General features: G+C 37.0%; 2 protein-coding genes across 5 annotated transcripts in view; one reads left to right on the top strand and one right to left on the bottom strand.

The window, feature by feature from the left end:
* Positions 1–8,324, top strand: part of LOC306863093 (vascular endothelial growth factor receptor 1-like) — a 35,933-nt gene extending 27,609 nt beyond the window's left edge. For 2 of the 3 annotated variants that reach the window (XM_079406266.1, XM_079406268.1), the window contains 11 exons: positions 322–410; positions 938–1,052; positions 1,949–2,046; positions 2,137–2,259; positions 2,350–2,461; positions 2,650–2,749; positions 2,844–2,949; positions 3,033–3,142; positions 3,350–3,416; positions 5,553–5,644; positions 6,870–8,324. In XM_079406266.1, the coding sequence (XP_079262392.1) occupies positions 322–410; positions 938–1,052; positions 1,949–2,046; positions 2,137–2,259; positions 2,350–2,461; positions 2,650–2,749; positions 2,844–2,949; positions 3,033–3,142; positions 3,350–3,416; positions 5,553–5,644; positions 6,870–7,041 (1,184 nt within the window). In that variant the 3' untranslated portion in view covers positions 7,042–8,324. The remainder of the gene's footprint in view (positions 1–321; positions 411–937; positions 1,053–1,948; positions 2,047–2,136; positions 2,260–2,349; positions 2,462–2,649; positions 2,750–2,843; positions 2,950–3,032; positions 3,143–3,349; positions 3,417–5,552; positions 5,645–6,869) is intronic. The other variant, XM_079406267.1, reaches the window with a different exon arrangement.
* Positions 8,325–8,629: 305 nt separating this feature from the next.
* Positions 8,630–26,343, bottom strand: LOC306863094 (PAN2-PAN3 deadenylation complex subunit pan3-like). 2 transcript variants are annotated; one of them, XM_079406269.1, is made up of 18 exons: positions 25,691–26,343; positions 22,807–22,928; positions 22,597–22,669; positions 22,432–22,502; positions 21,624–21,768; positions 21,188–21,429; positions 20,992–21,096; positions 20,841–20,898; positions 20,361–20,522; positions 19,924–20,040; positions 19,336–19,437; positions 18,694–18,859; positions 18,212–18,299; positions 15,924–16,063; positions 15,610–15,739; positions 14,294–14,358; positions 14,048–14,186; positions 8,630–10,490 (listed from the first exon to the last, which is right to left on the bottom strand). In XM_079406269.1, exons 1-18 carry the CDS (start codon positions 26,040–26,042, stop codon positions 10,350–10,352), a joined length of 2,418 nt encoding a protein of 805 aa, XP_079262395.1. In that variant the 5' UTR covers positions 26,043–26,343; the 3' UTR covers positions 8,630–10,349. The 2 variants fall into 2 exon arrangements, with proteins under 2 accessions (XP_079262395.1, XP_079262396.1); XM_079406270.1 differs by having other exon boundaries at positions 26,137–26,340.
* Positions 26,344–26,785: the final 442 nt, after the last annotated feature.

Below are 26,785 nucleotides of genomic sequence, written 5' to 3'. Positions count from 1 at the left end.
TGTTTCAGCATATTAGAATGATTTCTGAAGGATTATGTGACACTGAGGACTGGAGTAATGATGCTGAAAATTCAGCTTTGCATCACAGAAATAAATGACATTTTATAATATATTAAAATAGAAAACAATTTAAATTGTAATAATAATTCACAATATGACTGTTTTTACTGTATTTTTGATCAAATAGCATAAGAGACTTCTTTCAAAAACATAAAAAAATGAATTGACTCCAAACGTTTGAACGACATATATAAAATTCATGGTATAGAGAGGAAAGGGTGTTGTTCTATATGTATTCATTTTATGTTTTGGTGTTTTCAGGGCCTCTGATGGTTATAGTTGAATACTGTAAGTTTGGCAATCTGTCTGCGTACCTTAAGAGCAAACGAGAGGTCTTCCTGTTGAACAGGGTTAGTCTATCCATCCATCCAATATCTGTCTGTGTAAATTCACTTCAACAGTTTAATTTCAGTAAATATTTTATAGGCAGTCATCAACTTCATGTCTGAAACACAATCTTTTATTAGTTTTGCAGAACATCACTCAGAAAGTCTTCTGAATGTCACTGTATTTTGAGCGGGGAACTGTTGGTTTGTGGTATTGAGAGATTTATATATGTCTGATGTCAAGTTTATAGACTTCTCTTATTTCCCTCTGAAATAAACAGAGCAGTGTTCATCAAGACAACAGTCATACTTCCCTTTGTGTGACCGTCTCTAGAGCTTCTCACCTCCTTGAATAGCCTATACAAAAGTTCACACAAAGAACAATGTGTTTCTGTGATAGTCCTGATCCAAGATCAGTAGGGCCTAGTGATAAAATATGAGATACATATGGAGTCCCTGTAGTTAACTCACACTGATATGCTGATATATGTTGTACATTATTCACTAGATGTGTGGCTGCTCATTTCATGTGTCGTGTGTGTCTGACTCAGGTGAACAGAGAAGAGCAGGAATATAAGGGACGATTGGCCAGTGTGTCCAGTAGCCAGAGCAATGCCAGCTCAGGGTTTAGTGAGGAGAAACGAGAGATCTCAGAGGACGACAGTGGTGAGCTTACATCACATGCATGATATCATTTAAATGAGCAATGAACCATGAAACTTGTTGAACAGTACGTCAACCTTTCCCCAATACAATAATGATTTATTTTGAAGCAAAAAGACATTAAGGGAATAGTTTACAAAAAATAAATGAATTGACATCATTTACACTACCGTTCAAAAGTTTAGGGTCAGTAGGATTTATGAAAGAAATAATTATTTTATTCAGCAAGGATTCAAATGTGATAGTAAATAATGTTGCAAAATATTTCTAAATAAATTATTTCAAATAAATGTTTAAATGCTATTTGTTTGGATTTTCTATTAATCAAAGAATCCTGAAAAATGTATCTACAAAAATATTCAGCCAGAGCAACTGTTTTCACTATTGATAATAATAAATTAGATTAGATTAGATTCAACTTTATTGTCATTTAAAGTTGAATCTAATCTAATCTAATTTATTATTTATTATTAGCTCTGGGAAAGTCTAATTTATTAAATGTTTCTTGAGCAGCAAATCCGCATATTAGAATGATTTCTGAATGATCGTGACACTGAAAAATGGAGTAATTGTGGTGAAAATTCAGCTTTGACATCACAGAAATAAATTACATTTCCTAATAAATTCAAATAGAAAACAGTTATTTTTAAATTGTAATAATATTTCACAATATTTAAATATTCTTAAGGATATTGCTTCAAATTTCACCGTTTGTGTTACATGGAAGAAATAATAAATAAATGACAAATAAATTTGGCATGACAAGAGATTTTCTTTTTTAGGTGAACTGTTCCTTGACCTAAAAACAAATATAATGTTGATTTTAATATTAAAATTAGACATTTTTTGGGGTCAGTTCATTAAAGAGAGACTAAAGCCTTACTGTTTGTCTTCTGTAGGTTCTCTTCCTGAATCCAACACCCCTCTGCTGCTTGAAGACCTGATTTCTTACAGCTTTCAGGTAGCCAGAGGAATGGAGTTTCTCGCCTCTCGCAAGGTAAAATACCTTCCTGTCTGCATCAGAATATATGAACATGAATATGGATTTGGTTGAATCACATGGGGTTTTTTTTCTTCATGTTTTCAGTGCATTCATCGTGACCTTGCTGCCAGAAACATCCTGCTGTCCAACAACAATGTGGTGAAGATCTGTGATTTTGGCTTGGCCCGAGACGTTTACAAAAACCCAGACTATGTGCGCAAGGGAGATGTGAGTGTACAGCCATCAATCCATAAAGTTTCTGGTCAGCAACATAAAAAAATGGTCAAATGTGTGTAATGAATGTGTGTTGCCATGAAGGCACGGTTACCACTGAAGTGGATGGCACCTGAATCGATCTTCGACAAAGTCTTCACCACTCAGAGTGACGTGTGGTCGTATGGAGTTCTGCTCTGGGAGATCTTCTCACTTGGTAAAGTCAATGCTCTTTATGTACATTACATAATTCAAGCATTTGGCACATGCCAAAGATGATTTTTTTCATAACACAATCCCTTTGAAGTATGGCACAATAAAACCATTGACAGGTCATAGCAAGAGAATGAAAGTCAGGAAAACTGATTAGGAAACAAGAAATATAACAGTGTTTGTGGTCCATAGGAGCATCTCCGTACCCAGGGCTGAACATTGATGAGGAGTTTTGTCACAGACTGAAGCAGGGGACTCGGATGTGTCCTCCTGAGTACAGCACCCCGGAGATGTCAGTTCTCACCTGTATACATCATATTAAACATGTTCAATCATTGCCCCATGAACTAATACATTGCTAATGGCTTGTGGTATTTGTCTGACAGTTACAGCATTATGATGGCATGCTGGGAAAATAACCCTGAGGACAGACCTTCTTTCTCTGCTCTTTTGGAGATACTGGGAGACCTCCTGCAAACCTGCGCCCAACAGGTGGGACATTATATAGTGTGTGTGTTTGTATTTGACTGGTCAGAACTTTTTTTTTTTTTTACACACTTTTTTTTTATGAACAGGATGGAAAGGATTATATTCCACTGAATGCTTTTATTTCTGGAGAAGGAAAGACTGTGATGACGTACATAGACCAGAACGACATAAGCCAGAAAACACTGGGAACTTCAAGGTACAAATGTTATCATATGTGAACATATTAATATGTATAATAATTACATGTGAAATACAATATGTACAATTCAAAATATATACAATGTGTGTTCAAAAAATACACTTATTTCATTAAAACAAATATTTAATTAAATAATTGGAACTTTTCAAATTAATTATTAAAGGAAATTAAGATAAATATTCAAATGCATTAAATGTTTTTTAGCTACATCAGCTCTGGGAAAGTCAAAGCCATCAGCACTTTTGAGGATCTGCACAAAGAAATCCCTGATGTAAGTGTTTTAAAAATATACAGGTACATCTCAAAAAATTTGAATATCGTGAAAAAGGAAATTTTTTCTTGTAACTTATTTCAAAAAGGGAAACTTTCATATATTTTAAATTCATTACATGTAAAGTAAAACACTTAAAGTTTTTGAGTTTACAGCTCATGAAAGTTAAAAATCAGTATCTCAAAATATTAGAATATTTACATTTGAGTTTCAATTAATGACCATCCCTACAGTATAAATTCCGGGTAACTCTTGTTCTTTGAAACCACAATAATGGGGAAGAATGCTGACTTGGCAATGATCCAGAAGATGAACACTGAAAGTTGACTGAAAGGAATAATTTGGGTAGGAAAAGGTGCACAAACAACAGGGATGACTCCAAGCTTGGGAATAATGTCAAGCAAAGCTGATTCAAACACTTGGGAGAGCTTCACAAGGAATGACTGAAGCTGGAGTCAGTGCATCAAGAGTCACCACGCTCAGACGTCTTCAGGAAAAGGGCTACCAAGCCACTTCTGAACCAGAGACAACGTCAGAAGCATCTTGCCTGGTGTAATGTGTTTAGCGTGTCACACTAGTGTAACATTCAGTATGGGCCAATTGATCAGAAGAAAGATACGACTACTGGAGAGAGGAAGACAGCACAACAGGTGAGTGAACAATCAATACAAAGTCTTGTTTTCTGATTCAGTTTGATTTTGTATTAGAAGAAAAATTTAGTCTTTAGCCTTTTGCTCAAAATGTGTGAATCACATAGGTAAACAATTAAAGTACAATAAATTATATTATTATTCACACTTTTGTTGTTTTTTTTTACAGATACGTGGACTCAGTTTTGGACGGCAGTTCTGAACACTTTACACTTATGAATAATAAAAGAATAAAATAAAACTCTTGTGATTCAACACTGTCAGATTCTTTGTAACACAACAAAATTAAAGAAAACAATACACAATGCTTTCACACAAAATATTGTGATCAATAACTTGAATACCTCAAAATATATGATCAAATAGACAAGTAGCAGATAGGCGGGGCTTGGTTCACTGCTGCTATAGCTCTTAAAGAGCCCATCGCCACATTTAATAAGTGATTTCTTTCTGATTCTTCCTTAACTTGTATATTATTGGTTTTTACTTCTTTTATTTTATTTTATTAGTAGCCTGGGTTACCCGGGTTACACTGGGCTGTGGAGAAAAAGAACTGGACTGGTGCTCAGTGGTCCAAAGTCCTCTTTTCAGATGAAAGTAAATTTTGCATTTCATTTGGAAATCAAGGTCCCAGAGTCTGGAGGAAGAGTGGAGAGGCACAGAATCCATGTTGCTAGAAGTCCAGTGTGAAGTTTCCACAGTCAGTGATGATTTGGGCTGCCATGTCATCTGCTGGTGTTGGTCCACTGTGTTTTCTGAAGTCCACAGTCAACGCAGCCATCTACCAGGAAATGTTAGAGCACTTCATGCTTCCTTCTGCTGACAAGCTTTATGGAGATGCTGATTTCATTTTCCAGCAGGACTTGGCACCTGCCCACACTGCCAAAGGTACCAAAAGCTGGTTCAATGACCATGGTGTTACTGTGCTTGATTGGCCAGCAAACTCGCCTGACCTGAACCCCATAGAGAATCTATGGGATATTGTCAAGAGGAAGATGAGAGACACCAGACCCAACAATGCAGATGACCTGAAGGCCGCTATCAAAGCAACCTGGGCTTCCATTACACCTGAGCAGTGTCACAGGCTGATTGCCTCCATGCCACGCCGCATTGATGCAGTAATTCATGCAAAAGGAGGCCCAACCAAGTATTGAGTGCATAGAAATGAACATACTTTTCAGAAGCCTGACATTTGTGTTTAAAATATCCTTTTTTTAATGATCTTATGTAATATTCAAATTTTCTGAGACACTGAATTTTGGGTTTTCATTATCTGTAAGCCATAATCATCCAAATTTCAAGGAACGAAGGTGTGAAATATTTCACTCTATAATGAATCTACATAATATATGGGTTTCACTTTCTGAAATGAGTGACAAAAAATATTGACCTTTTTCATGATATTCTAATTTTTTGAGATGTACCTGAAGTTGAATTTCACTTAGGTGAAGTTGTCGAGATTTACTTTTTTTTTATCTTACTTTAGGACAACCAGTCTGACAGTGGAATGGTTCTCCCGTCTGAAGAATTGATTCGGGTTAAGTGGATGGACAGATTTAAAACCAAAAACATCACTAAGTAGGTGTCATGACATTGGCATTGATGATCTCTTACATAACCATTAAAAAGTTTGGGGTCAGTAAGATCTTTTATTTTAAGGACTTTTTATATAGTACTTTTATTCAGCAATGATGCTTTAAATCGATCAAAAGTGATAGTAGAAAAATTTATAAGATTACTGTTTTAAATCAATGCTGTTGTTTTGAACTATTTGAAACTTCTGTTTCAGCTTTGCCATCACAGGAATTACATTTTTAAAGTATATTTTAATTCATTATTTTACATTGCAATATTTAAAACATTACCGTTTCACTGTATGTTTGATAAATGCAGCCTTGATGAGCACCTAACTTTCCTAAACATTAAAAAATCTTACCAACCCCAAAATTTGAAATTGAAGTGTACACTAGATTCTTAAAAATAAAGGTGCTTCGCGATGTCATAGAAGAACCTTTTTGTCTAAATGGTTCCAAATAGAACCTTTAACATCTGAAGAACCTTTCTGTTTCACAAAAGTTTCTTTGTGGTGAAAGAAGGTTCTTCAGATTATAAAAAGGTAAGAAAGAGATGGTTCTTTAAAGAATCTTTGACTGAATGGTTCTTTGTGGAACCAAAAATGGTTCTTCTATGGCATTGCTTGAAGAACCTTTTGAAGCACATTTATTTTTAAGAGTGTATATGGACAAAAGTATTGGGACACCCCCTTCTTTAGAACTGAAAAAGGCACTTCAAAAACTGTGGCAACAAAGATGGAAACATAATTCATGCATTTAAAAGTTGTATTTCCATCTTTGTTGCAACAGTTTTGGAAGTGTCTAAAATGACTGTACCCATAGTTACAAGTCATTGGTGTTTGGTAATGAGTTTTTGGCTCAAGGTCTGCATTTAGTCACACCAGAGGTGTTCAGTTAAGATTAGGACCTGGCTTTCTGCAGACCAGTCAAGTTCTTCCACACTGACTGAATCAATCATTTCTTTTTGAACCTTTACCTTATACACAGGCACGGTGATGTTAGAATAGAAAAGGTTCCTGTCCAAACTGTTGCTATTATATTAGAAGCACACGATTCTCTAGAATAGCATACTATCTATGCTTAAACATTACAAGATTTGTAAATTACTAAAGTAGTCAAACCTGTTCATTAGAAGGGGGCGTCCCAATACTTTTAGCAATATAGTGTGTTAAAATGAACGTGTATGTAATTAGTTACATAAAACGAGATCACTGCCTTTTGTGTTGCAGGTTCTTCTCCAAAGGCCAAAACCAGCACATGAAGCTGCCAGCACAAATGCTGCCTTGTATGAATAGCGCCCCCTGTTGTCATCAGAGGGAGGTTCTGCCTGTGTGTTACTCAGAGAGGTGCTGCTCTCCCCCACCAGACTATGAAGCTGCTCTCCTTTACCCCTGTTTCTGACACTTGCGTCAGCCAACCTGCCTGTAAACACCAGTCAACATCCGTTACCACCACCACAAAAACACTGCTCATCTCAACTCTTTTGCTTTCAGTACCTTATTGTGCAAGATTTGTCCTGTCAAACCAGCATCTCTGACTGAATCTTTGCACATTCCCACACCTCTTTACACAATCAACTTCTGTGAATTTAATCACTCAGAATTACTGGTTAAGGATTTAAAAAAAATGTAATTAAATTAGAACATTTTGAAATCATTTTAGAGCTTACACTTACATTCATGTGGAAATTTCTATTTTAGGAATTCATTGAGATCAATCTAACTTCTTCAGGCCTGGAAATTTCCATGTTTTGCATGACTTTTGTCTGCAGTGTTACTATCGTGTTAGCAACTAGCATTTCAGCGTTTTTGTTTTTAAACTCTTTTCTCATATCTGTATACCCTCTTTGAAGCCACTGGTAATCTGTACCACTTTAACAGTCACAGAGCAGATATTATTATTTAGGAAAAGCATTACAATCACTGCTTGTAGGTACCAAATGTTTAACTGTAGAGCACATTTCATGTGCTGCAAGCCATATGCTGGAAAAGTTCACCTTACACTGTATTTATTTACATTCAACACCTTAATGAATAGTAACCTCTGAAAATATTATAATGGTGTATTTAATGCTGAAAAAGAATGAAACCGATTTCAGATCTAGAGCCAAAGCACTTTTTTCATATGACACTGCCAATGCACAAACCCTGCAAATGAGGACAGGACTTTCTAGTTTTACATTTTAATTGGAAATATATATATATATCTTAGTAGTTTAAAAAAAATACACTTTAAAAGTTTGGGGTCAGTAGAAAAAAAAGACACCTGACAAGTACAATTGTGAAATATAACAATTTAAAATATTTAATATTTTAATACATTTTAAAAAGTGTTATTTATTCCAGTGATAGCAAAACTGAATTTTCAGCAACCATTACTCCAGTTACAGTGTCATATGATCCTTCAGAAATCATTCTAATATGCTAATTTGCTGCTAAAGAAACATGAAAACAGTTGTGCTGCTTAATATCCTTGTGGGAAACCACAAGAATGTTTTCAGCATTATTCATATTCAAAACAGCATTTATATGAAATGGAATTTTTGCACCATTATAAATGTCTTTACTGTCACTTTTGATCAATGTAATATATCGTGGCTAGATAAAAGTAATAATAAAAATAAATAAACTTTACTGACCCCAAACTTTCTAACAGTGTGTTATAGTAGTTAAAAAAAATGGGTTAAAAAAAAAAAAAAAAACCTTCGCTATCATGACACTCATCTCAACCCGAATGATAGCCACAAAAATTTCTGCTGTAAAACATTTGCACCATTCAAAACCATATCTGAGACTGGGTCTCATTGCTGCTTTTTCATTGCTGATCATTTTTGTGGCATCTATTTTGGAAAGCATCTGATTCTTCTCTGTGCTCTGACTTTCAGCCAAAAGTTGCAAACAAGTTCCTTTTTGCTGCTGTAGTTCATCATACTCTACTCAAGCAACAATCATGCCATTTAAGAACAAACAAACGAGTGTTCTCTTTTATTACTCTTTATTAAAATACTGCTGTACACACAAATATTGCAAAAATGTGACAAACACAAGAAGGGCATAAAACGTACTGGGATGGTGAAGGAGGATTTCATGTTCGAATGCATATGTATGTGTGTGTCTGGAGTGCGTTCCACTGGAAACTGGGTACATGATATGAAATTGGCCTGTAAAAGGTGTATTAATGTGTATGTGTGAGATTCGGAGAGGGATACAGGCTTGGCACCATGTCCACCAAGAATCAGTTGACTAAAAAAAGAAGAGGGAAAAGTACATTATTGAACTCACAGCATCCTCAGATCTGCCTGCTGTATCCTGCACCCTCTCGGTCCAGTGTGGCACACCCAAATCTGTGCTGCAAGTCCCGCCTTTTCCTTGACTGACGGATTGGGCAGTCACCAATGACAGGTCAGACACATTCAGTCATTGGCATATTCCTGTCAGGGATCAACCTGAGCGAATTCCAAACTGTTTTCCGGATGTTGTCACATAATTCATAGGTCAAATCATAGTTAAACAAAAACCAAGAGAAACCAATACAATCCCAACCGTCCTGCTGGGACTGGTCCACAGAGATCACACTAGTGAAGTGAGAAACATCCCATCTTGCATCTCTGTACAACAACTTGGTGATGAAAAGGGAACGACAGCAACAACACAAAAGAACTCTATACTGAGATTCATATCCAAACCAATACTAGCATGGAGAGCGGGAAAATGAGAACTAATTAGGAAAAAGAATGACGAAATGGACAGAAACCTGGGATGCTCCACAACAGAGGCATAAGAGGACATTCCACAATGAAACAGAACTGGTTTCCCTTGCTAGCGTGGTCCAGTTCTTTGGTTCCTATCACAAGGAAAAAAAAACAAACAAAAAAAAAAACAACGAAAATCCATCCTCTCAAAATCCAATTTCAAAAAGCATCCGCAAAATGAAAAAAGGATGTTGCAAAATTCTGAAGTAAACGACAAGTTTACACAGCAAGAGGAGAGAGTACCCCTTTGTTATGGAATCCCCCCCTCGACTGCACACAACCAGTAACTTCCCCTCCCGCCTCCAAGTTGGCCAACTTTTAAATGAGTCAATACAGCAGACGAGGAGTGGCGGCACATTACTACTTATGCCACACATTCATAAGTGGTCAGTCTCATCAGTTTGCCCAACCCAGCGGTTTGTCCCATCAGAGAGGACTCTGAACACATGACCAGTGGTCTGTCCCAATTCGTAGTACCTCATTAAAAACGCATGAGGAGATGATGTGGAAAAAAACGGCGCTCTGTTTTTCTTCCATTTCATGTCTGAGGCCCCGGCCCTCAACGCACCCTGTGGGACACGCACAATCACTTAAAAAGGAACTTAAAACGTTTAGTGCATCCTCCAAAGAAAAAGTAAAAAATTTAAAATTAAAGCAGGAAGTAAAGTCTCTTATTTTTTGGACATTGTTCCCAAGTCTAAAAAAAAAAAAAGGAATTCATCATCACAGCTCTCAGTTCAGTTCATAATTCTGCAGCTGCGGTGTTGTTGTGAAAACTAAAAAAATAAGCTTTAGAAAACAACTTTCTCTGGACAGAACAGTGTATCTGACTGGAGGTGAGCAACCAGCTGGCTCCGCCCTGGTCGTGAGATCCTCATTCTGCACCTATGGTTCCAGGCTGTAGTGCAATGTGCTCTGTTTCAGGCAGTTCCAGCCCACTTATGTGGATGGCTGGGGGTTACAGAGGACCGTTCGTGGCGGCATGCAGTTCCTGGAAGGTGCTCTCAAAGCAGCGCTTCAGGTCCGAGTAAGTCACCACGAGCACGCTCTTCTCATCCCGTGACACCAGACTGATCTTCTCCGGTACTCCAGCATCCAACTGCAATGAGAAATTAAAGGAAGTTAGTGACAAAAATAGTGAATTGGTTAAACTAGCGAATTGGTTAAACTAGCACAGCTGAAGTGATGAATGACAAACAATAGAGTTTCATGATAACGAATAAGAAAAAATGGTTACATTTCCTTGTACAAATTATATACGTAACTTAAAATATATGTAATTCTACAATCAAGTACTGAGTAAAATTAATTAACATGTACTTACGACAGGGTTATAGTCAGGGCTCGAATTGAGGGGGGATGCAGGGGGATGGCATCCCCTGATTGAAAAAAATAAATAAAAATACAAAACCATCCCCTCAGTAAAACAACCATCCCCCTTGGATTAATAATGTGCATTATGTAAAACTTGTGCAAATGAAATGTTAAAACTACTAATAATTCACAAACTAAATAACGGCAACTGGCCAATCAGAACTTGGTACTGTAAGCTGCTTTTTTAAAAAAAAAAAAAGGAATGACTTTTCCTTGATTAGAATTTATAGACATTCCCCTGACAATGTTATTACTGTATGTGTGACTGAGGGACTGAGACAATATGAGAGCTGACATTATCAAGTATGCCACTTTGCAACAAACCTATGAAACCTATTAGAATGCAGTTAGAATGCCCTTATAATTCAGGCAATGAAAGAAAAAATACCCATGTATGAGTTTTTGGTTTTATATTCATTGCACAACAATGTCATTTTCTGAATATCAGCACGTGCAGTTAATTTTTTTTTTTTTTTTTTTTTTGACAGTGCACAGCAACACAGTGTTTTGTTCCTTGAATGAATCAGTTTTTGAACAAATAGAGTGAGCCAGTGATTCAATTGGTCCATTCAGATGGACTCGTTTCTAATTGAATCAGCTGAATCAGCTGTTTTGAACAAATCATTTGATTTGAATGATTCAACAAATCATTTATAAAAACAGGGACTTGCTACCTTCTTAGTAATGTATGGTTTGTTTTCATATTGGTTTTGAAAAACATTCACTATTTAAGATAAAACAATTTTAACTTGAATGGCTCTAAAAATGTCATGTGGTGTAACTATCAAGAAAAATTTATAAAATTTTCTTTACACCATAAATACATGTGTATTCATTTTTTTTTTTTTTTTTTCAAGGGTTTAAAAAAATTTTTTTTTTTACATACATACATGCATACATACGTACGAAAAAGAGCTTGCCCCCTAAACCTAATAACTGGTTGGGCCACCCTTAGCAGTAACAACTGCAATCAAGCGTTTGCGATTACTTGCAATGAGTCTGTTACAGCGCTGTGGAGGAATTTTCCATTTATCACAGCAAGTCTTCCAGGTCCTGAAGCAGCAAAACAGCCCCAGACCATCACACTACCACCACCATATTTTACTGTTGGTATGATGTTCTTTTTCTGAAATGCTGTGTTACTTTTACGCCAGATGTAATGGGACACACACTTTCCAAAAAGTTCAACTTTTGTCTCGTCAGTCCACAGAGTATTTTCCCAAAAGTCTTGGAGATCATCAAGATGTTTTCTGGCAAAACTGAGACGATCCTTTATGTTCTTTTTGCTCAGCAGCGGATTTCGTCTCGGAACTCTGCCATGCAGGCCATTTTTGCCCAGTCTCTTTCTTATGGTGGAGTCATGAACACTGACTTTAACTGAGGCAAGTGAGGCCTGCAGTTCTTTAGATGTTGTTGTGGGGTCTTTTGTGACCTCTTGGATGAGTCGTCGCTGTGCTCTTGGGGTAATTTTGGTCGGCCGGCCACTCCTGGGAAGGTTCACCACTGTTCCATGTTTTCGCCATTTGTGGATAATGGCTCTCACTGTGGTTCGCTGGAGTCCCAAAGCTTTAGAAATGGCTTCATAACCTTTTCCAGACTGATAGATCTCAATTACTTTCTTTCTCATTTGTTCCTGAATTGTTTTGGATCTCAACATGATGTGTAGCTTTTGAGGATCGGCAAACACTTTTTCACACAGGGCCATGTGGGCTTGGATTTTGTTTTCCCTTCATAAAAAAACCTTCATTTAAAAGCTGCATGTTATGTTTACTTGTGTTATCTTTGATTAATATTTAAATTTGATTGATGATCTGAAACATTAAAGTGTGACAAAAAAAATAAAAAAAAATCAGGAAGGGAGCCAACACTTTCTCACACCTGTTATTTATATATATATATATATATATATATATATATATATATATATAATTAGTCGTGGCCTAATGGTTAGAGAGTCGGTCTCATAATCCAAGTCATTCGAGTCTCAGGCCTGCAGGGATTGTAGGTGGGGGGAGTGAATGTACAGAGCTCTCTCAACCCTCAATACCACTTGAGCAAGGCACCGAAACCCTGACTGCTCCCCGCTCACAGAATGCAAATGCCCACAGCTCCGGGTGTGCGTTCACGGTGTGTGCGCGCTCACTTTGGATGGGTTAAATGCAGAGCACGAATTCCAAGTATGGGTCACCATACTTGGCCGTATGTCACTTTCATATATGAATGAGTTCATAAATATCACATGACGTTACAACCTAAACTAACCTTCCGTCATAAAGTCCAATTATCTTATACTTTTCAAAATATTAATAAGCGGTTTTGTTATATTTTTATATTAAAAAAACAAAGATTGATAAAGATTTTATTTTCAAGTATTTCATTCTTTTAATGAAGCTTCTTGACAGTTTTTACTTACCCCTCCAAAAATATGAAAAGTTTAATTTCAGAAATTAAAAATGTTGCATTAAAGTAAATGGGTGTATTATAGTAATTGTATGTACAAGTTGCATTTTAATATAATTTTAAACAATTTAATAAATTGTTGGCCCAGATATAACATGAGCTCCAATAGACCTTAGCCAAGGTTTCTTAGACAGCTGATGAAACATCTTTCCATATAAAAAACCTGCATAAAACTGCTCCAAACTCCAAAAAAAAGCTGTGAGCTTTATATAGTACCTGTAATTGAAAAGACAGAGGGTGCTTCTCATTTCTTATTTGTGTATCCTCATTTCCTTGAGGATGGAGGAATCAAAGGATGAACATTGGATTGGAATATTCTTCACCACTCAAGCATCACTTAAAAGCTTCATCAGCTGCGCAAAAGGATCTGCCCTTATGTTGTTAAAGTTAGTTAAGGCATTCATAATAAATATTAATAAAGCAAGATTAAATATATGACATGTATGGTTTACTTAACTGCATAGGTAAAATATAAATGTAAATTATTACAAAAGATGTGAAGAGGGAGGAGAATTTATGCGTGCCAGTTTTTTTGCCGAAAAAGACTTCTGCATAGGATACACCTCAGGAAGCCTCCTCACTCCTCTATCCTCACGGTGCAATTAGAGAACTGAGATGTCCTACAAGATGGCTGAGCTCGATTGGTTTCCGGGTCATAGGATGGAGGGCGGAGGAGCGAGGAAACGAGGAGGGATATTGAGAAGCACCCAAAGTCTGTAAAGTCTGTCACTCACAGCTTCGTTTTCATTTGCATTAAATTCATTATGGTGTCTAACCTGACTAAGGTCTATACACAAATATGCACAAGCTAAACAAGCTCACCTTATTGAGACAGGACACGATGTGGCTGAGGTCGATCCAGGGTGTGCCTGCTTCAGTTACCTGGTGGAACAGGTGATCTCTGAAGAGCTTCAGCAGGTAACGATCACCAGTCTCAGACCACGTTGGGTCCTTCTGGAACCTACAAGAATTAATATTACATGTTGAAGTGAAGCATTTTAAAAGTATTCTATAAAAGTTTGCCATATCAGAAAGGTTTCAATACTTTAGTTGTAATAAAAGACTTACTCCGGTCTCTCGTTGATCGTTCCCAGTTTTGCCAGTAGGCGGAACAATCGCCCGTTTTGAACCTCCTGCAAAATGCAGATGCATTAGCAAAAAAAAAAATAATACAATTTATTAGAATTGCTTTTGAATAACAAAAAAAGGTTATTTTGGGTTTGCGTAAGTGAGACTTTGCTGATTATGAGAAGGGAAGTTCGAGAGGAAAACAGGTCATATTTAAACCTCTTTCTGAGTCACATTTGCTCTCACATCAGATGCAGCGGTATCAAACAAACACAGGAGACACGCACTGTTTAATATAGTAAGTCCACATTCTTGATGAAAAAAGGGTTAAAGGTTGGTATAAAAAAAAACAACAAAAGAAAAACATCTGATACGAGAGTCCAAAAGGAGGAAAGCAGAAGAGAGAACAGCTGAAACCATCCAAAATATCTAAAGTGATCACACCTCCGCCCCCTCCAGTGCAAGATCAGCACACACTAGATAATGGCATACTGAGTAAATTGGATAGCTCGGTCTGCAAGGGTCTTTTCTTTTTGTTTCCTGAACCGATATTGAATCTACAGCCTAGCTGTGACTCTGAATGGAAAGTGACAAGATAAAAAGACTGACAAAATAATGCCTTTTTCAACCCAACTTTCCAGCAACAACTTTCTATTCACTGGCTGTCCGGCTTCAAAAACAAACAGCACAGCATAACTAGTGTAGTTCGATTAAAAAAAAAAGAAAAAGGAACGATTCTTTTGAGCTGGTTCTTTGAATGAATCGCAAATAAAGTCAGTTATTTGTTTCAATTAATCTGACAATTCTACTGAATGAATCACTGAATCCATCAGGAATGAGTAAAGAATCAATAACTGATTAAGAATCTCAGAGAACTGCACATTTTTATTTTCAGTGACATCCAGCTCTAAAGTTTGTTAAATGCAAGTCAATATCGTATTACTGATTTAAAAAAAATTCTGTTTGAAACATTAGTGTATCCACCTTATTTTTCAATGCGAAAGCAAGCTGTTTTTGTGAATGTGCGAGACTTCCAATTCATTAGCTGCTATAGAGAAATAACAAAAATATCAAGAGCAGTAAAAGGTCAAAAGATTTGCGCTACAACCCAGTGTGTTTATAATTAAGACAATACATTAAAATAATAAGTTTGCAGTTTCAAGCAGCATAACGAGCTGTTTTGTACATTTAAATATAACTGCAAGCGAATGACACCTGAAGCGAGACACATTAAATTTGTAAATGCTTGCAGCCATTTACTCTTGCGCAAAAAATAAGGTGGATAGAAACTATAAACTTGACACAAATTTAAATACCTTGGCCAGGTCCTCCTCAATGACATCATTTCTCATTTGCGAGGCATCGAGTTGAGTGTAAAATCGTGCTCCAATCATGGGCATAATGTCATTGACACTGCGCAGACGGCTTTGTTCTGATAACAGGTACCTGAAGATCGAAACATGGCCATAAGATGTGGCACCACATTCAAACTAATGCACAATCGAGAATGTTTGAGTGCATAAACATAAGACGCATTCAGAAACAAAAAAAATTCATATGTCATAGTATAACCATTTTGAGAGCATTTTAGGCTATACAAATGTGTGTAAGAAAGAGATAAGAGGCCCACAGTATGAGGTTCTTGAGGTCAGAAGAGTAGTTGATTGACACCAGCTCCATGGCCTTCTGCAAATTTTCTCTCTTAATGCCAGCTAGAGAGTTACACGCCAGAGCCAACACCACCTTCCCCAGGGAGATGAGATCTGCTTGCTGATGGACACAAAGAGGAACAGCAACTGATGAAACGTAGAATTTAAACCCAAAGTGTAAAACGACAAACACTCAAGACAAAAAAAAAAAAAAAAAAAAAAAAAAGTGGCACCACAACAAAGCAGCCTTCAAAACCCATTGCTAGTACAAATAACTTCATACCAATATTAACACTCTGATGGTTTACGGGGTCTTTTTGACCGCAAATGACTTTTGCTCAATTTTTAAAAAATGTTCCCTTTGTCCAAATGGTATGAAATCTTCTACGGCTCTCAACACTTTCTAGATCTACAAAAAAAAAAAAAAAAAAAAAAATTGGAATGATATCTGTTTTTATGTTAGCGTGACAAAATTTGTGACACTCGTGGCTTTCGGGGTCTCTGGAGACCCCGCAATCAAAATAGACAAAATTCATCATCAAAATCAGAAACAACGCAGAACACATCGACAGAAATGGCACAAATAAAGTGGCACACTTCCACCAATGCAAAAAACATCCACAATGCTAACTTATATTGCTCAAAACACACACACACACACACATAGAGGAACACATTTTTGAGACTATAAAAACCGTTCTCTTATCATTTGTAAAATAAAATCATCCAAAATGCAGTACCACCACAAAAATAAATTGGTGACACTGACACATTGAAAATGTGCACACTCACTCACACACACACACACACACACATTTGTAAGGCTATAATTTGTCAAATAAAATCATCCAAAATGCAGAACCAACACAAATATAAAGTGGTGACACTGACACCGACAATGTGTACTCACACACTCTCTCTCACACACACTTATTGTTCCTCGTTGTTTGATTTCTTTTACTAAATTTTATCTTTTTACTGCTTTATTTGCTCACTTGTTATTGCTGTTCAGTTCATGTGTTCATATGTAATATAACTGTTCATTTCTGTTCTGTTACAGTTAGTAACTGAAATATTGATTAAAATTGTAGAATTATATTAAAAATAGATAATTGAAATAAATGATAAAATCTTAAGACTCCAACATTTCTCTTTGTAACATTTTGTTCAGGTTTGATTCTAATCATAATGTAACATTGAAAAACTGGGGGTTTTTCAGTACAAAAAATACTAAACTTTGACAAAAAATATTTTATTTTTGTTATAATTGTGATTTTATAATATTTAGATATGAATCCAACTGAATCCAACTTGTGAAAAGATATCTTTCAGGTAGTCAAATAGCAAATAGCATATAGTGGAGCTCTATGGCCATCTAATGGTTAAAGTGATATTTTTTTATTTTAAAACTGCATTTTCCAAAAAAATGGGTATAAATGTTACATTAAATCATTTAAAATGATCCATGTTATCCCCATTAATGAAAGTTAGAAATCTGGGCCTTTTATAAAGTGAATTTTACATAAAATGCTGTTTTTTTGTAAATTTGTAATTTAAATAAATATTTATTTATTTATTTATAGAAATTTAAAAGATATCACAAATCCTCCAAAAACTGCACAAATGTTGAGTAAAAACATTAACAAACAGAGTAAAATTACATTTGTAAAAAAAAAAAAAAACTATTATCTTGTTACAAAATTAAATGTTATTGTCTGGGGTCTCTGGAGACCCCAAAAAAACTATAGGGTACAGAGATCTAAACCATCAGAGGGTTTTAAAGTGGTGAATAGTCACGGTCATTGAAATTCTGGCAATTAACTGCCATAAACATAATTGTGATTAATTTATTAGTAAAATGTTATACACACCAAAGTTTGGGGTCAAAAAGACTTAAAAAAAAAAAAAAAAAAAAAAGTTTTAAAGTAATTATATTTAGGATGGATGCATTAAATTGATCAAAAGTACCTTTTTTAGGACGTTTTGAAAGAAAAGCATTTATTTGAAATTTCATTTACCAAGCAGCACAACTGTTGACAAACACTGATAAAAACTTTCCTCGAGCACCAAATCAGCATATTAGAATGATTTTTGAAGGATCATGTGACACTGAAAACTGAATCAGAAATAAATTAAATTTAAAAATATAACATGAGCAGCATAAGAAACACGGTAGTGTTACAAAATCTGATTAAATGATGATGCAGAGTCAAATTATGTATGTGATGGGTGTAACACTGTGTTTGGGTGTAAAGGAGATGTTCAATACCTGGTACTGGGGCATCAGCGCCAGGTGGTTGGTCTGACTATTGTCAAATGTTAAGACATCAAACATTCCTACACAGTTGACTCGTAACCTATGGAGAAAAAACAAACATTTAGCAGCGTTGTGTTTGCATGTTTGGTTATTTGTGCAAACACTGCTGTGAGAAGCTGATAATAGTCATAACGGAAGAGCAAAAATAATCTAACACTGAACTTCTCCATTCACCATTTATGGCTAAAAAAACAAGGCGTCCACAGAACACTGACCGATCTGTGGTTTGACTGTCCCTCATTTCATAAGTTGGCAAACTCTTAAAAAGATTCTACAGAACTGTGCTTTGTCTTTGCCAGTTACTGTATTGTTTTGCATAGTTAGGGTAGTAGTTAAGAAAAAAGCTAATTTGCAAAACTACCCAATCAATTAACGCCCTGCAGTAACATGAATGTACTTCTGGGTTTAAATGTGCAAGATGCGTGTGGCTGTACCGTGTCTTTCCAGTGATGAGGATCTTACTAGGGTCCATGACCCTGCAGGCAAGCCCAGCCGTGTGAATGGTGCGCAGTGCCGAGCTCAGCTGGACAATGTAGGCCCAAATTAGCGACTCTGGTAACAGGCCCGCATGTTGCCGTGGAGGAGGGAGCTCATGCTGCCCTGATAGAAGAAAACTGAAAGTTATTTCTCAAAACAAAGAAATCAATAAGTAAATAAAATTAAAATAATTCTAAATAAATAATATAAAACAATTAACACATTAACTAAATGTCTGAAAAATGTCTGTAATATGGTAGCTGACAAATAAACACAGAAAATTAAATATATTGCTGTATTTTAGGCCATCCTGATAACAAACACACGTTTTATGGTTTGAGGCTGCACTGCGGTTGATGCAGCCATATGTGCTGCAGCTGTTTATAGCTAAACATCATCTCTGGGTTTTGCTTCCTCTGTCAGTCTTGAGCTTGCAGGTACTGAACCCACCTGAGGCGGGATCGGTTTCAACCACTCCTTCCTCTTTCCTCGCTACACATTCAGAGAAGCAACTGCCACCAAGCACTTGACGTACTCTGTATCTAACGGCTGCATCCTCACACACACAAATAGAAACAACAGAGCAAGAAACAACTAACCCCACTTTCTCTTTGTGAAGTAAGAATCTGCTGCCGGATCGTTGAAGTGCCTGCTAAACATGGTTTCCGCCCCCGCATGGAAGTCATAGGAAAATACCAGTGCTGCGAAGGATAAACGTGATCATATGAAAAGACTTCAAAAGGGTCAATGACACGAACATCCATGATAAAGAAAGCTTTTAAAAAAACATTCCTAGTCCTCCTTTGAAAAACATTTATACTATTTTAAACGTTAGTAAGAAAAAACATGGTTTAATAAATTAATGACCACTTTTCCGATAAGATTTTTTATTTATTTTTTTTTAAAGAAAAGCTCTTTCAATTATTTTTCTTCAGAAATTAGTCGTTTAAAAATGTCTCAGAGCAGAGGTGTGTTCAAGTCATTGCATGTGTAAATTGTTTTTAATAGTACTTTTGAATAAATTAATAGATAGGACAAAAGAAAAAAAAAAAAAAGAAAAAAGAACAGCTTAATTTCACTGACCCAAAGTCAAATGTTTAATTTCAAAACCTAAAGCTTTGTTGCACAATAGTAAGGACATGGACATGCTCACACACTTACAAAAAAAAAAAAATAATTATTCGTACAGTGGTCTCCAAATGCTTTGGTGGTGAAGACCTCTCGGAGGGTCACAGTATTGGAGTGCTGAATCTTCTTCCACATATCTACCAGCATCATACACTTGGTGTTGACCAGCCTGAAGCCTGTGAATGCCCACAAGGACACAAGTTACTTATGCGAGTATAAAAAAAACAAAACAAAAAACTAAGCCACAATGTGTCATTTGTGCTGCCAAAATGCAGAGATAGTTTATCGTTTTAGTTCTCCAATTTTTAGAGATTAGATCTAGGTACTTTCATTACCATAAGCACTTTAAAAACATACTGAACTTCAAATTATTTAATTTTTAGTTAAATAAATAAATACTGCCATTGTAAAGAACGGTGATGTAAAAATGGAATTCAAAACAAATGTGAAGACTCCCTAGAGGAACAGCTGTACATACAAATACTTAATGCCTCACCATGTATCCTCCTGAGGCAGTAAGGCAGGTCATCTTTGCTGTTGACTGCCTTGTAACAGGAAGTGATGTAACTGAAGTTGCTGGTTTTCTGAAGACGGTTTGGTGGGGGAAGGGGTTCCAGGGGAAAGAGGCTGTGGTAACTGTCTACCTCAGATGGCACTCCTGAAGGAGAGATGGAACAGATTTCAATCATCCAACACACTTTTCTTACACTCATATTCACCAAAATAAACACTTGACTATATAGAAAGAGAGAGAGCGATGATAGAGATGACACAAAGGTGGATAACTACGTAAAATGTTTCAAACCAATTAAAAATGGCAGACAGACAAAGGATGTGGTTTTCTACTCAGACAGCAGGTGAGTCCATATGCTCGGACCACAAAACAGACTTTATAACTGAACAGTAGCAGTGTTGTCCATTGAAACCAAAACACTGTTGACATGTCATGCCAACACAAGACAAACCACATCCTTACCAGGGTTCTCAGACTGATCTATCTGTGCCATCGTTATCAAATGCCTGTTAATCAGCTCCTACAAACAAGGACAAATATGTGAAAAATGACAATCAACAACCAACTACTAAAAAACACTGGCTAACAGATGAGGGCAGAAATGGCAGATTACCTGTCGGAGTTCGTCAGCCATGAAGAAGGACGGTGCATTGGCTTTTGGCTGCATGTATGCCACATGAGGTGCCGTTTGCGGATACATGTGATATGTTGGGAACACCTGTGAATGCGAACAGCACATTTTATATTTCAGGTAAACCAGATAAAGGCAATAACAGCACACAGCAAAGTCTGATTTACATGGACCATACCATTCCAGCCAAGGGAGCAGGGGTGTTGTCGGTATAGAAGTAGGTAGTCCCGCCCACGGTCTCCTTTTGAATTACGTGGGCTCCGCCTCCCTGGTCAGACGCAGTGGCGGGCACCATGTAATTGGCTGGGTTGGGGTTGGGGTTGGGGTTGGGCGTGTGACTGCGCCGCCGCGGGGCTGGGGACGTGTGAGGGGTGATTTTGGGGGAGTGAAGAGGAGAAGAACCAGCAGAGAGCGACATACCTGTCCAAGAAACCAGATATTCAAGCCTAATTAAAAACAGAGAACCCTGACCAGATTCACAACCTAAAAGATCATAGACATTAAAAGACTGAATAGAAGTGCTAAACATAAGAAAAGAGATCTAGCAAAAAAACAATAAGGACAGACAGAATGGCAGAACACCAGGTGGTACTTTCTGGGAGTGAGTCACTGACCAGGTGCAAGAGCAGCCGCCGTGGAGCTGCTCAAGCCAGGATGAGGGAAGATGGGGGAGGTGAATGCTGGCACGGTCGTCTGAGACATGGAGGCCATCCGTGGGGCCCCTTTAGGGACAAACTCACTGGCTGTGGGGTTAGGAGCCTGAAAAAGAACCGCAGATACAAATAGAACCATAATGTTTTCACCCTGACCCCTTTAAGAAAAGTATCTTTTGGCAGTGTTATCTTGGTATTGACAACTTTTTCCAAGTTAGGGATGTGAAAAGCAACATTTATTCAAAATTGACTACTCAAGGAACACCTGTATCATTAGGCTGGTTTCTGATTCACCTGATTCCAATCAAGACTCGTTTCTTAGAGCAGGGGTTTTCAAAGTGGGGTTTGTTTGTTTGCTTGCAAAAAAAAACTCATTAAGATTGCAATAACTAAAATAAATTATAATTATATATAAAAAAATAAAAAGTTATATTAAAATACATAATAATCAGATCAAAATTAATGAGGAGGAAATTATAAATACACAAATTGTCTTTAAGGGATTTCCTGTGCAAAATCTCTAAAAGTTCAAACAAAGCACTATGTCAGCATAGTAATTAAAATTCCACTGCTAAAAATATATCATTTTTAAAACTCACTAATCAACTAGTAAGTTGTTGGATGATCAGTCTTATCAAAATTGGTCAAGAAACGTTTTTATTCCATTATGCCTTCTTGAAAGATGTCAGAAATACAGGTGATTCTTCCATCAACACAATACCCTGTCAGAGCACAATACAAACAGCATAAACTGACATTAAACCCTTACCTTTCTCCTTTGTGATATACTCAAAGCACAAAAATCACTGAAGAGAGATGATGTTGGAGAATTTACTGGATCTAAAAAGTGGAGCGGACACATAGAAAAGGTTTTCAAGTCTTGCCATGACAGTTTTATTCCCACAACAAAAATTTCAAACAATTTTTAACTCGCCATGTGTGCTGTGGCTGAAGCTCTTGGCACCATCATTCAGCAGACTCGGAGAACTGCTACTGCTGGTCATCCTCTAATAAACACAAGCAACCATCAAAATGTGTCCCATTATGAATCACCACTGTGTGCTCCATTTGACGGACCCAGTTGCTAGTATTTTCTTTTGGTTTCCTGTTTTTCACCACACACAGTCACTAGTGATTATGTTACCTGCATCATTGAATATTTGGACTCTGCTGGGCCTCCAAACCCATTGACCCCAATAAAGGTGCTGCTGAAGTACGAGTTGGTCAGACTGGCATCATTCAGAGCACCTCCCTCCATCCCAGGGACTGCAATAAAGCAAAAACACACGTGAATCCTTTGTTTACACAGTATCTTACACAAAGTCCTATGCAAGCCTTTTTTAAACTAAATAAATTAAATAATTCAAATAACGCAGTGAATGATTGCTTCGGTATATTGTTTTAAAAGATTAATGTGCTCTCCTAAAAGCAAGTTCCACAGAATTTCTCCTGAATACTAAAAGTTTTAAGAGCCGCTGGACATCATTTCCAACTTTACTGTGAAAATGCACTCAGACTCTTCTAAAGTGTCATCAAAACACTGGCAAACATGATGTTTGCTATTGGGTTAGTTTATAAAGATGCTTCAATCTTGCCTGTGAACAATGGCAGATCTCTTTCTATGGCAAGTCATTTAACATTCATCCATTAAAACTAGTATCTACACCACTGTTAAAACATTTTTGCCACTGAATTCTGTGGCGATGCATGTAACTACACACTTTGGACCAGTATGTATTCCAATAGGAGGAGTACCCTTTTTTTTTTAAATCCTCACTAATTAATCAATTTAAAACTATAAAACTTAAAACTATTATTTTAATGCTATATAGTATTTATTACTTAGGACACTTAAATTTTTAGTACCCATTTATGAGACACTATCATCTATCCCAGTTGTCACTAGCATTTATTGCACCTATTTCACCCAACCTCTTTTTTCTACCTTTCATATGTACTAACTAGCCAGGGGTGTTTCCCAAAAACCATCACGAGCCAACTATGGTCGTTAGTTCCATTAAACTCTATTGGTAATGACGGAACTTGTGACCATAGTTGCTTCTGGGAAATGAACCACAAAACAGCAATTGTAAAATTATTTATATCTATTACCAGTACGATTAAGAAAAATAATTACTTGCAACAGCTGGACTACAATAGTATCTGAATGGCAGGGCTACTACGGTCAACTCGTTTAGCACTTGAAAAAATTGAATAGATTAGTAACTATTAAAATAATTACTAGAATAAGTAGTAGTGTCTCATGATGAGCATTTACAGGTGAAATTGTAAAAGATAGTAGTCAACTCCAGATTACAGGTACATCTCAAAAATTTGAATATCATGAAAAAGGTAAATATTTTTTGTCACTCGTTTCAGAAAGTGAAACCCATATATTATATAGATTCATTACACAGTGAAATATTACAAGCCTTTATTTCTTGAAATTTTGATTATTATGGCTTACAGATAATGAAAACCCAAAATTCAGAAAATTAGAATATTACATAAGCTCGATAAAAAAAGGATATATTAAACAGAAATGTCAGGCTTCTGAAAAGTATGTTCATTTCTATGCACTGAATACTTGGTTGGGCCTCCTTTTGCATGAATTACTGCATCAATGCGGCGTGGCATGGAGGCAATCAGCCTGTGGCACTGCTCAGGTGTAATGGAAGCCCAGGTTGCTTTGATAGCGGCCTTCAGGTCATCTGCATTGTTGGGTCTGGTATCTTTCATCTTCCTCTTGGCAATATCCAATAGATTCTCTATGGGGTTCAGGTCAGGCGAGTTTGCTGGCCAATCAAGCACAGTAACACCATGGCCATTGAACCAGTTTTTGGTACCTTTGGCAGTGTGGGCAGGTGCCAAGTCCTGCTGGAAAATGAAATCAGCATCTCCACAAAGCTTGTCAGCAGAAGGAAGCATGAAGTGCTCTAAAATTTCCTGGTAGATGGCTGCGTTGACTGTGGACTTCAGAAAACACAGTGGACCAACACCAGCAGATGACATAGCAGCCCAAATCATCACTGACTGTGGAAACTTCACACTGGACTTCAAGCAACATGGATTCTGTGCCTCTCCACTCTTCCTCCAGACTCTGGGACCTTGATTTCCAAATGAAATGCAAAATTTACTTTCATCTGAAAAGAGGACTTTGGACCACTGAGCACCAGTCCAGTTCTTTTTCTCTTTAGCCCAGGTAAGACGCTTCTGACGTTGTCACTGGTTCAGAAGTGGCTTGGTAGCCCTTTTCCCTTTTGAAACTCAAATGTAAATATTGTAATATTTTAAGATACTGATTTTTGACTTTCATTAGCTGTAAGCTCTAATCATCAAAAAAAAAAAAAACTTTTGAAATGTTTTACTTTACATGTAATTAAATTAAAATACATGAAAGTTTAACTTTTTGAAATAAGTTACAAGAAAAAAAAAACATTTTCACGATATTCTATTATTTTTTTTAGATGTACCTGTAATACCTGGAGTATTCCTGTAAAACTAGTGTATCGCTTAGTCTTAAAAGATAAATGTTCTTCCAGTTTTATGGCAAGTTACAGACCAATATTAGAGGTGCATACCGCCACATACTATATTGGAGTGTGTAAAATCATGGCTTCATTGATCTCATTTTGTATTCTTCTAATAAGACCAGTTTCATGCAAAAAATTCCTTAGTGCCTTAACAACTTCCCATTGAAAATGATCTAAAATAAATGTCAAAATGGCTTGCCATACCAATAAGTTATCAAGTACTAAACAACTTATGCATTTGGAAGAACACTTTGAAACCAGCAGAAAACACGTAGAGTATTAACTAAACGCCTTTGCTTCGGTTGTTGTAGTATTTTCGTCTTTCGTTTCAAAAGTGCTTGCGCGCTGTGGAGTAACATGTTGATTTCCCATGTTGTTTTGGTAGCGAGATAGGCCGCTGAATCCACGGCCTCGATTTACAAAAAAGCCGCCGTGTAGCCCCATAACCGAATAACAACAGAGGACAGGATACGTTAGGCCTCAGTGCAAACTTACTGGACAACAGATGTCCCTCCGGAGCTGTTCCCGCGGGACCGAGAGAATCGTTCTTTTTTGGAACGTTTGCCGGAGCGCCGCTGGCCGCGCTATTTCCGAGCACGTATCCCGCTGCCGTCACTACTCCTCCGGCTAGAGATAAAGAGACGGGGCTTCCTCCGCCGCCGCCAGCACCTGTACCACCACCGTGCAGAGAAAGGCTCGCCATGGACGGGTCCTCGTGCAGAAACTGGCATTCATCTCCGTAAAAACAAGTCTTGTCTTTCGCATAATAACGGCAGAATTTCACCTTCACACCGGGTATTCCGACACCCCCGAGCGGAGCAGCTGAAGCTGGGAGTCCACTGTTCATGGCACCGCTGCTGCTGCTGCTCCCGCCAGAAGACACATAGACTCGAGATATTTAGCAGCAGTATATTTTAAAACACTTGAGAAACAATGAGCACCTTAGTGGACGTTTAGCAATAAAATCAACCTCCTCTTCGAGCCAGATGACTAGTCAGCAAGAGCCACACTTTTGTTGCCATATACTGATACTCGTTATCGGGGTCCATAGCTGGCCTAGTCCATCAGCCTGGCGTTTGGCTGGGCTCATGCTGTTGTTGTCGTCTTCTGTCTACACTTGTTCAGCTAAGCGCTAATAGCTCTGCTGTGCATGCTGGGTACAACTGCAGTTCGCATAAGGAGTCAGTAGGGGATTAATTTAAATCATAAAGCACATATTACAATTATTAATAATAATTTTGACATTTACGATTTTTTAGAATGATAAAATGTTAAATTTTTGTATCTTGAGCTAAAGTGTTAAAAACAGGGAATTTTACTTTGCACCTTTCATATCGTAACTTCAAATTTATTTTTTTATTAATTTGGTATTTATGTGTAAGTATGTGGTTTTAATTGCCTAAATTACAAATCATTGATTGATATTAAAGCATTTATTATTATTGTTTTTGTTGTTGTTACTAATTATTATTATCATGTATACATTTTCCTATTTATAAGTGTCTGTAGATAAAAGGGAAAGGGAAGTGGTGTGTGGCCAAGTATGGTGACCCATACTCAGAATTTGTGCTCTGCATTTAACCCATCCAA

Source organism: Barbus barbus (assembly GCF_936440315.1).
Source record: "Barbus barbus genome assembly, chromosome: 44".
NCBI lineage: Eukaryota > Metazoa > Chordata > Actinopteri > Cypriniformes > Cyprinidae > Barbus > Barbus barbus.
Note: the sequence above shows the minus strand (reverse complement) of the source record. Positions and strands in the feature narration are given on the sequence as shown.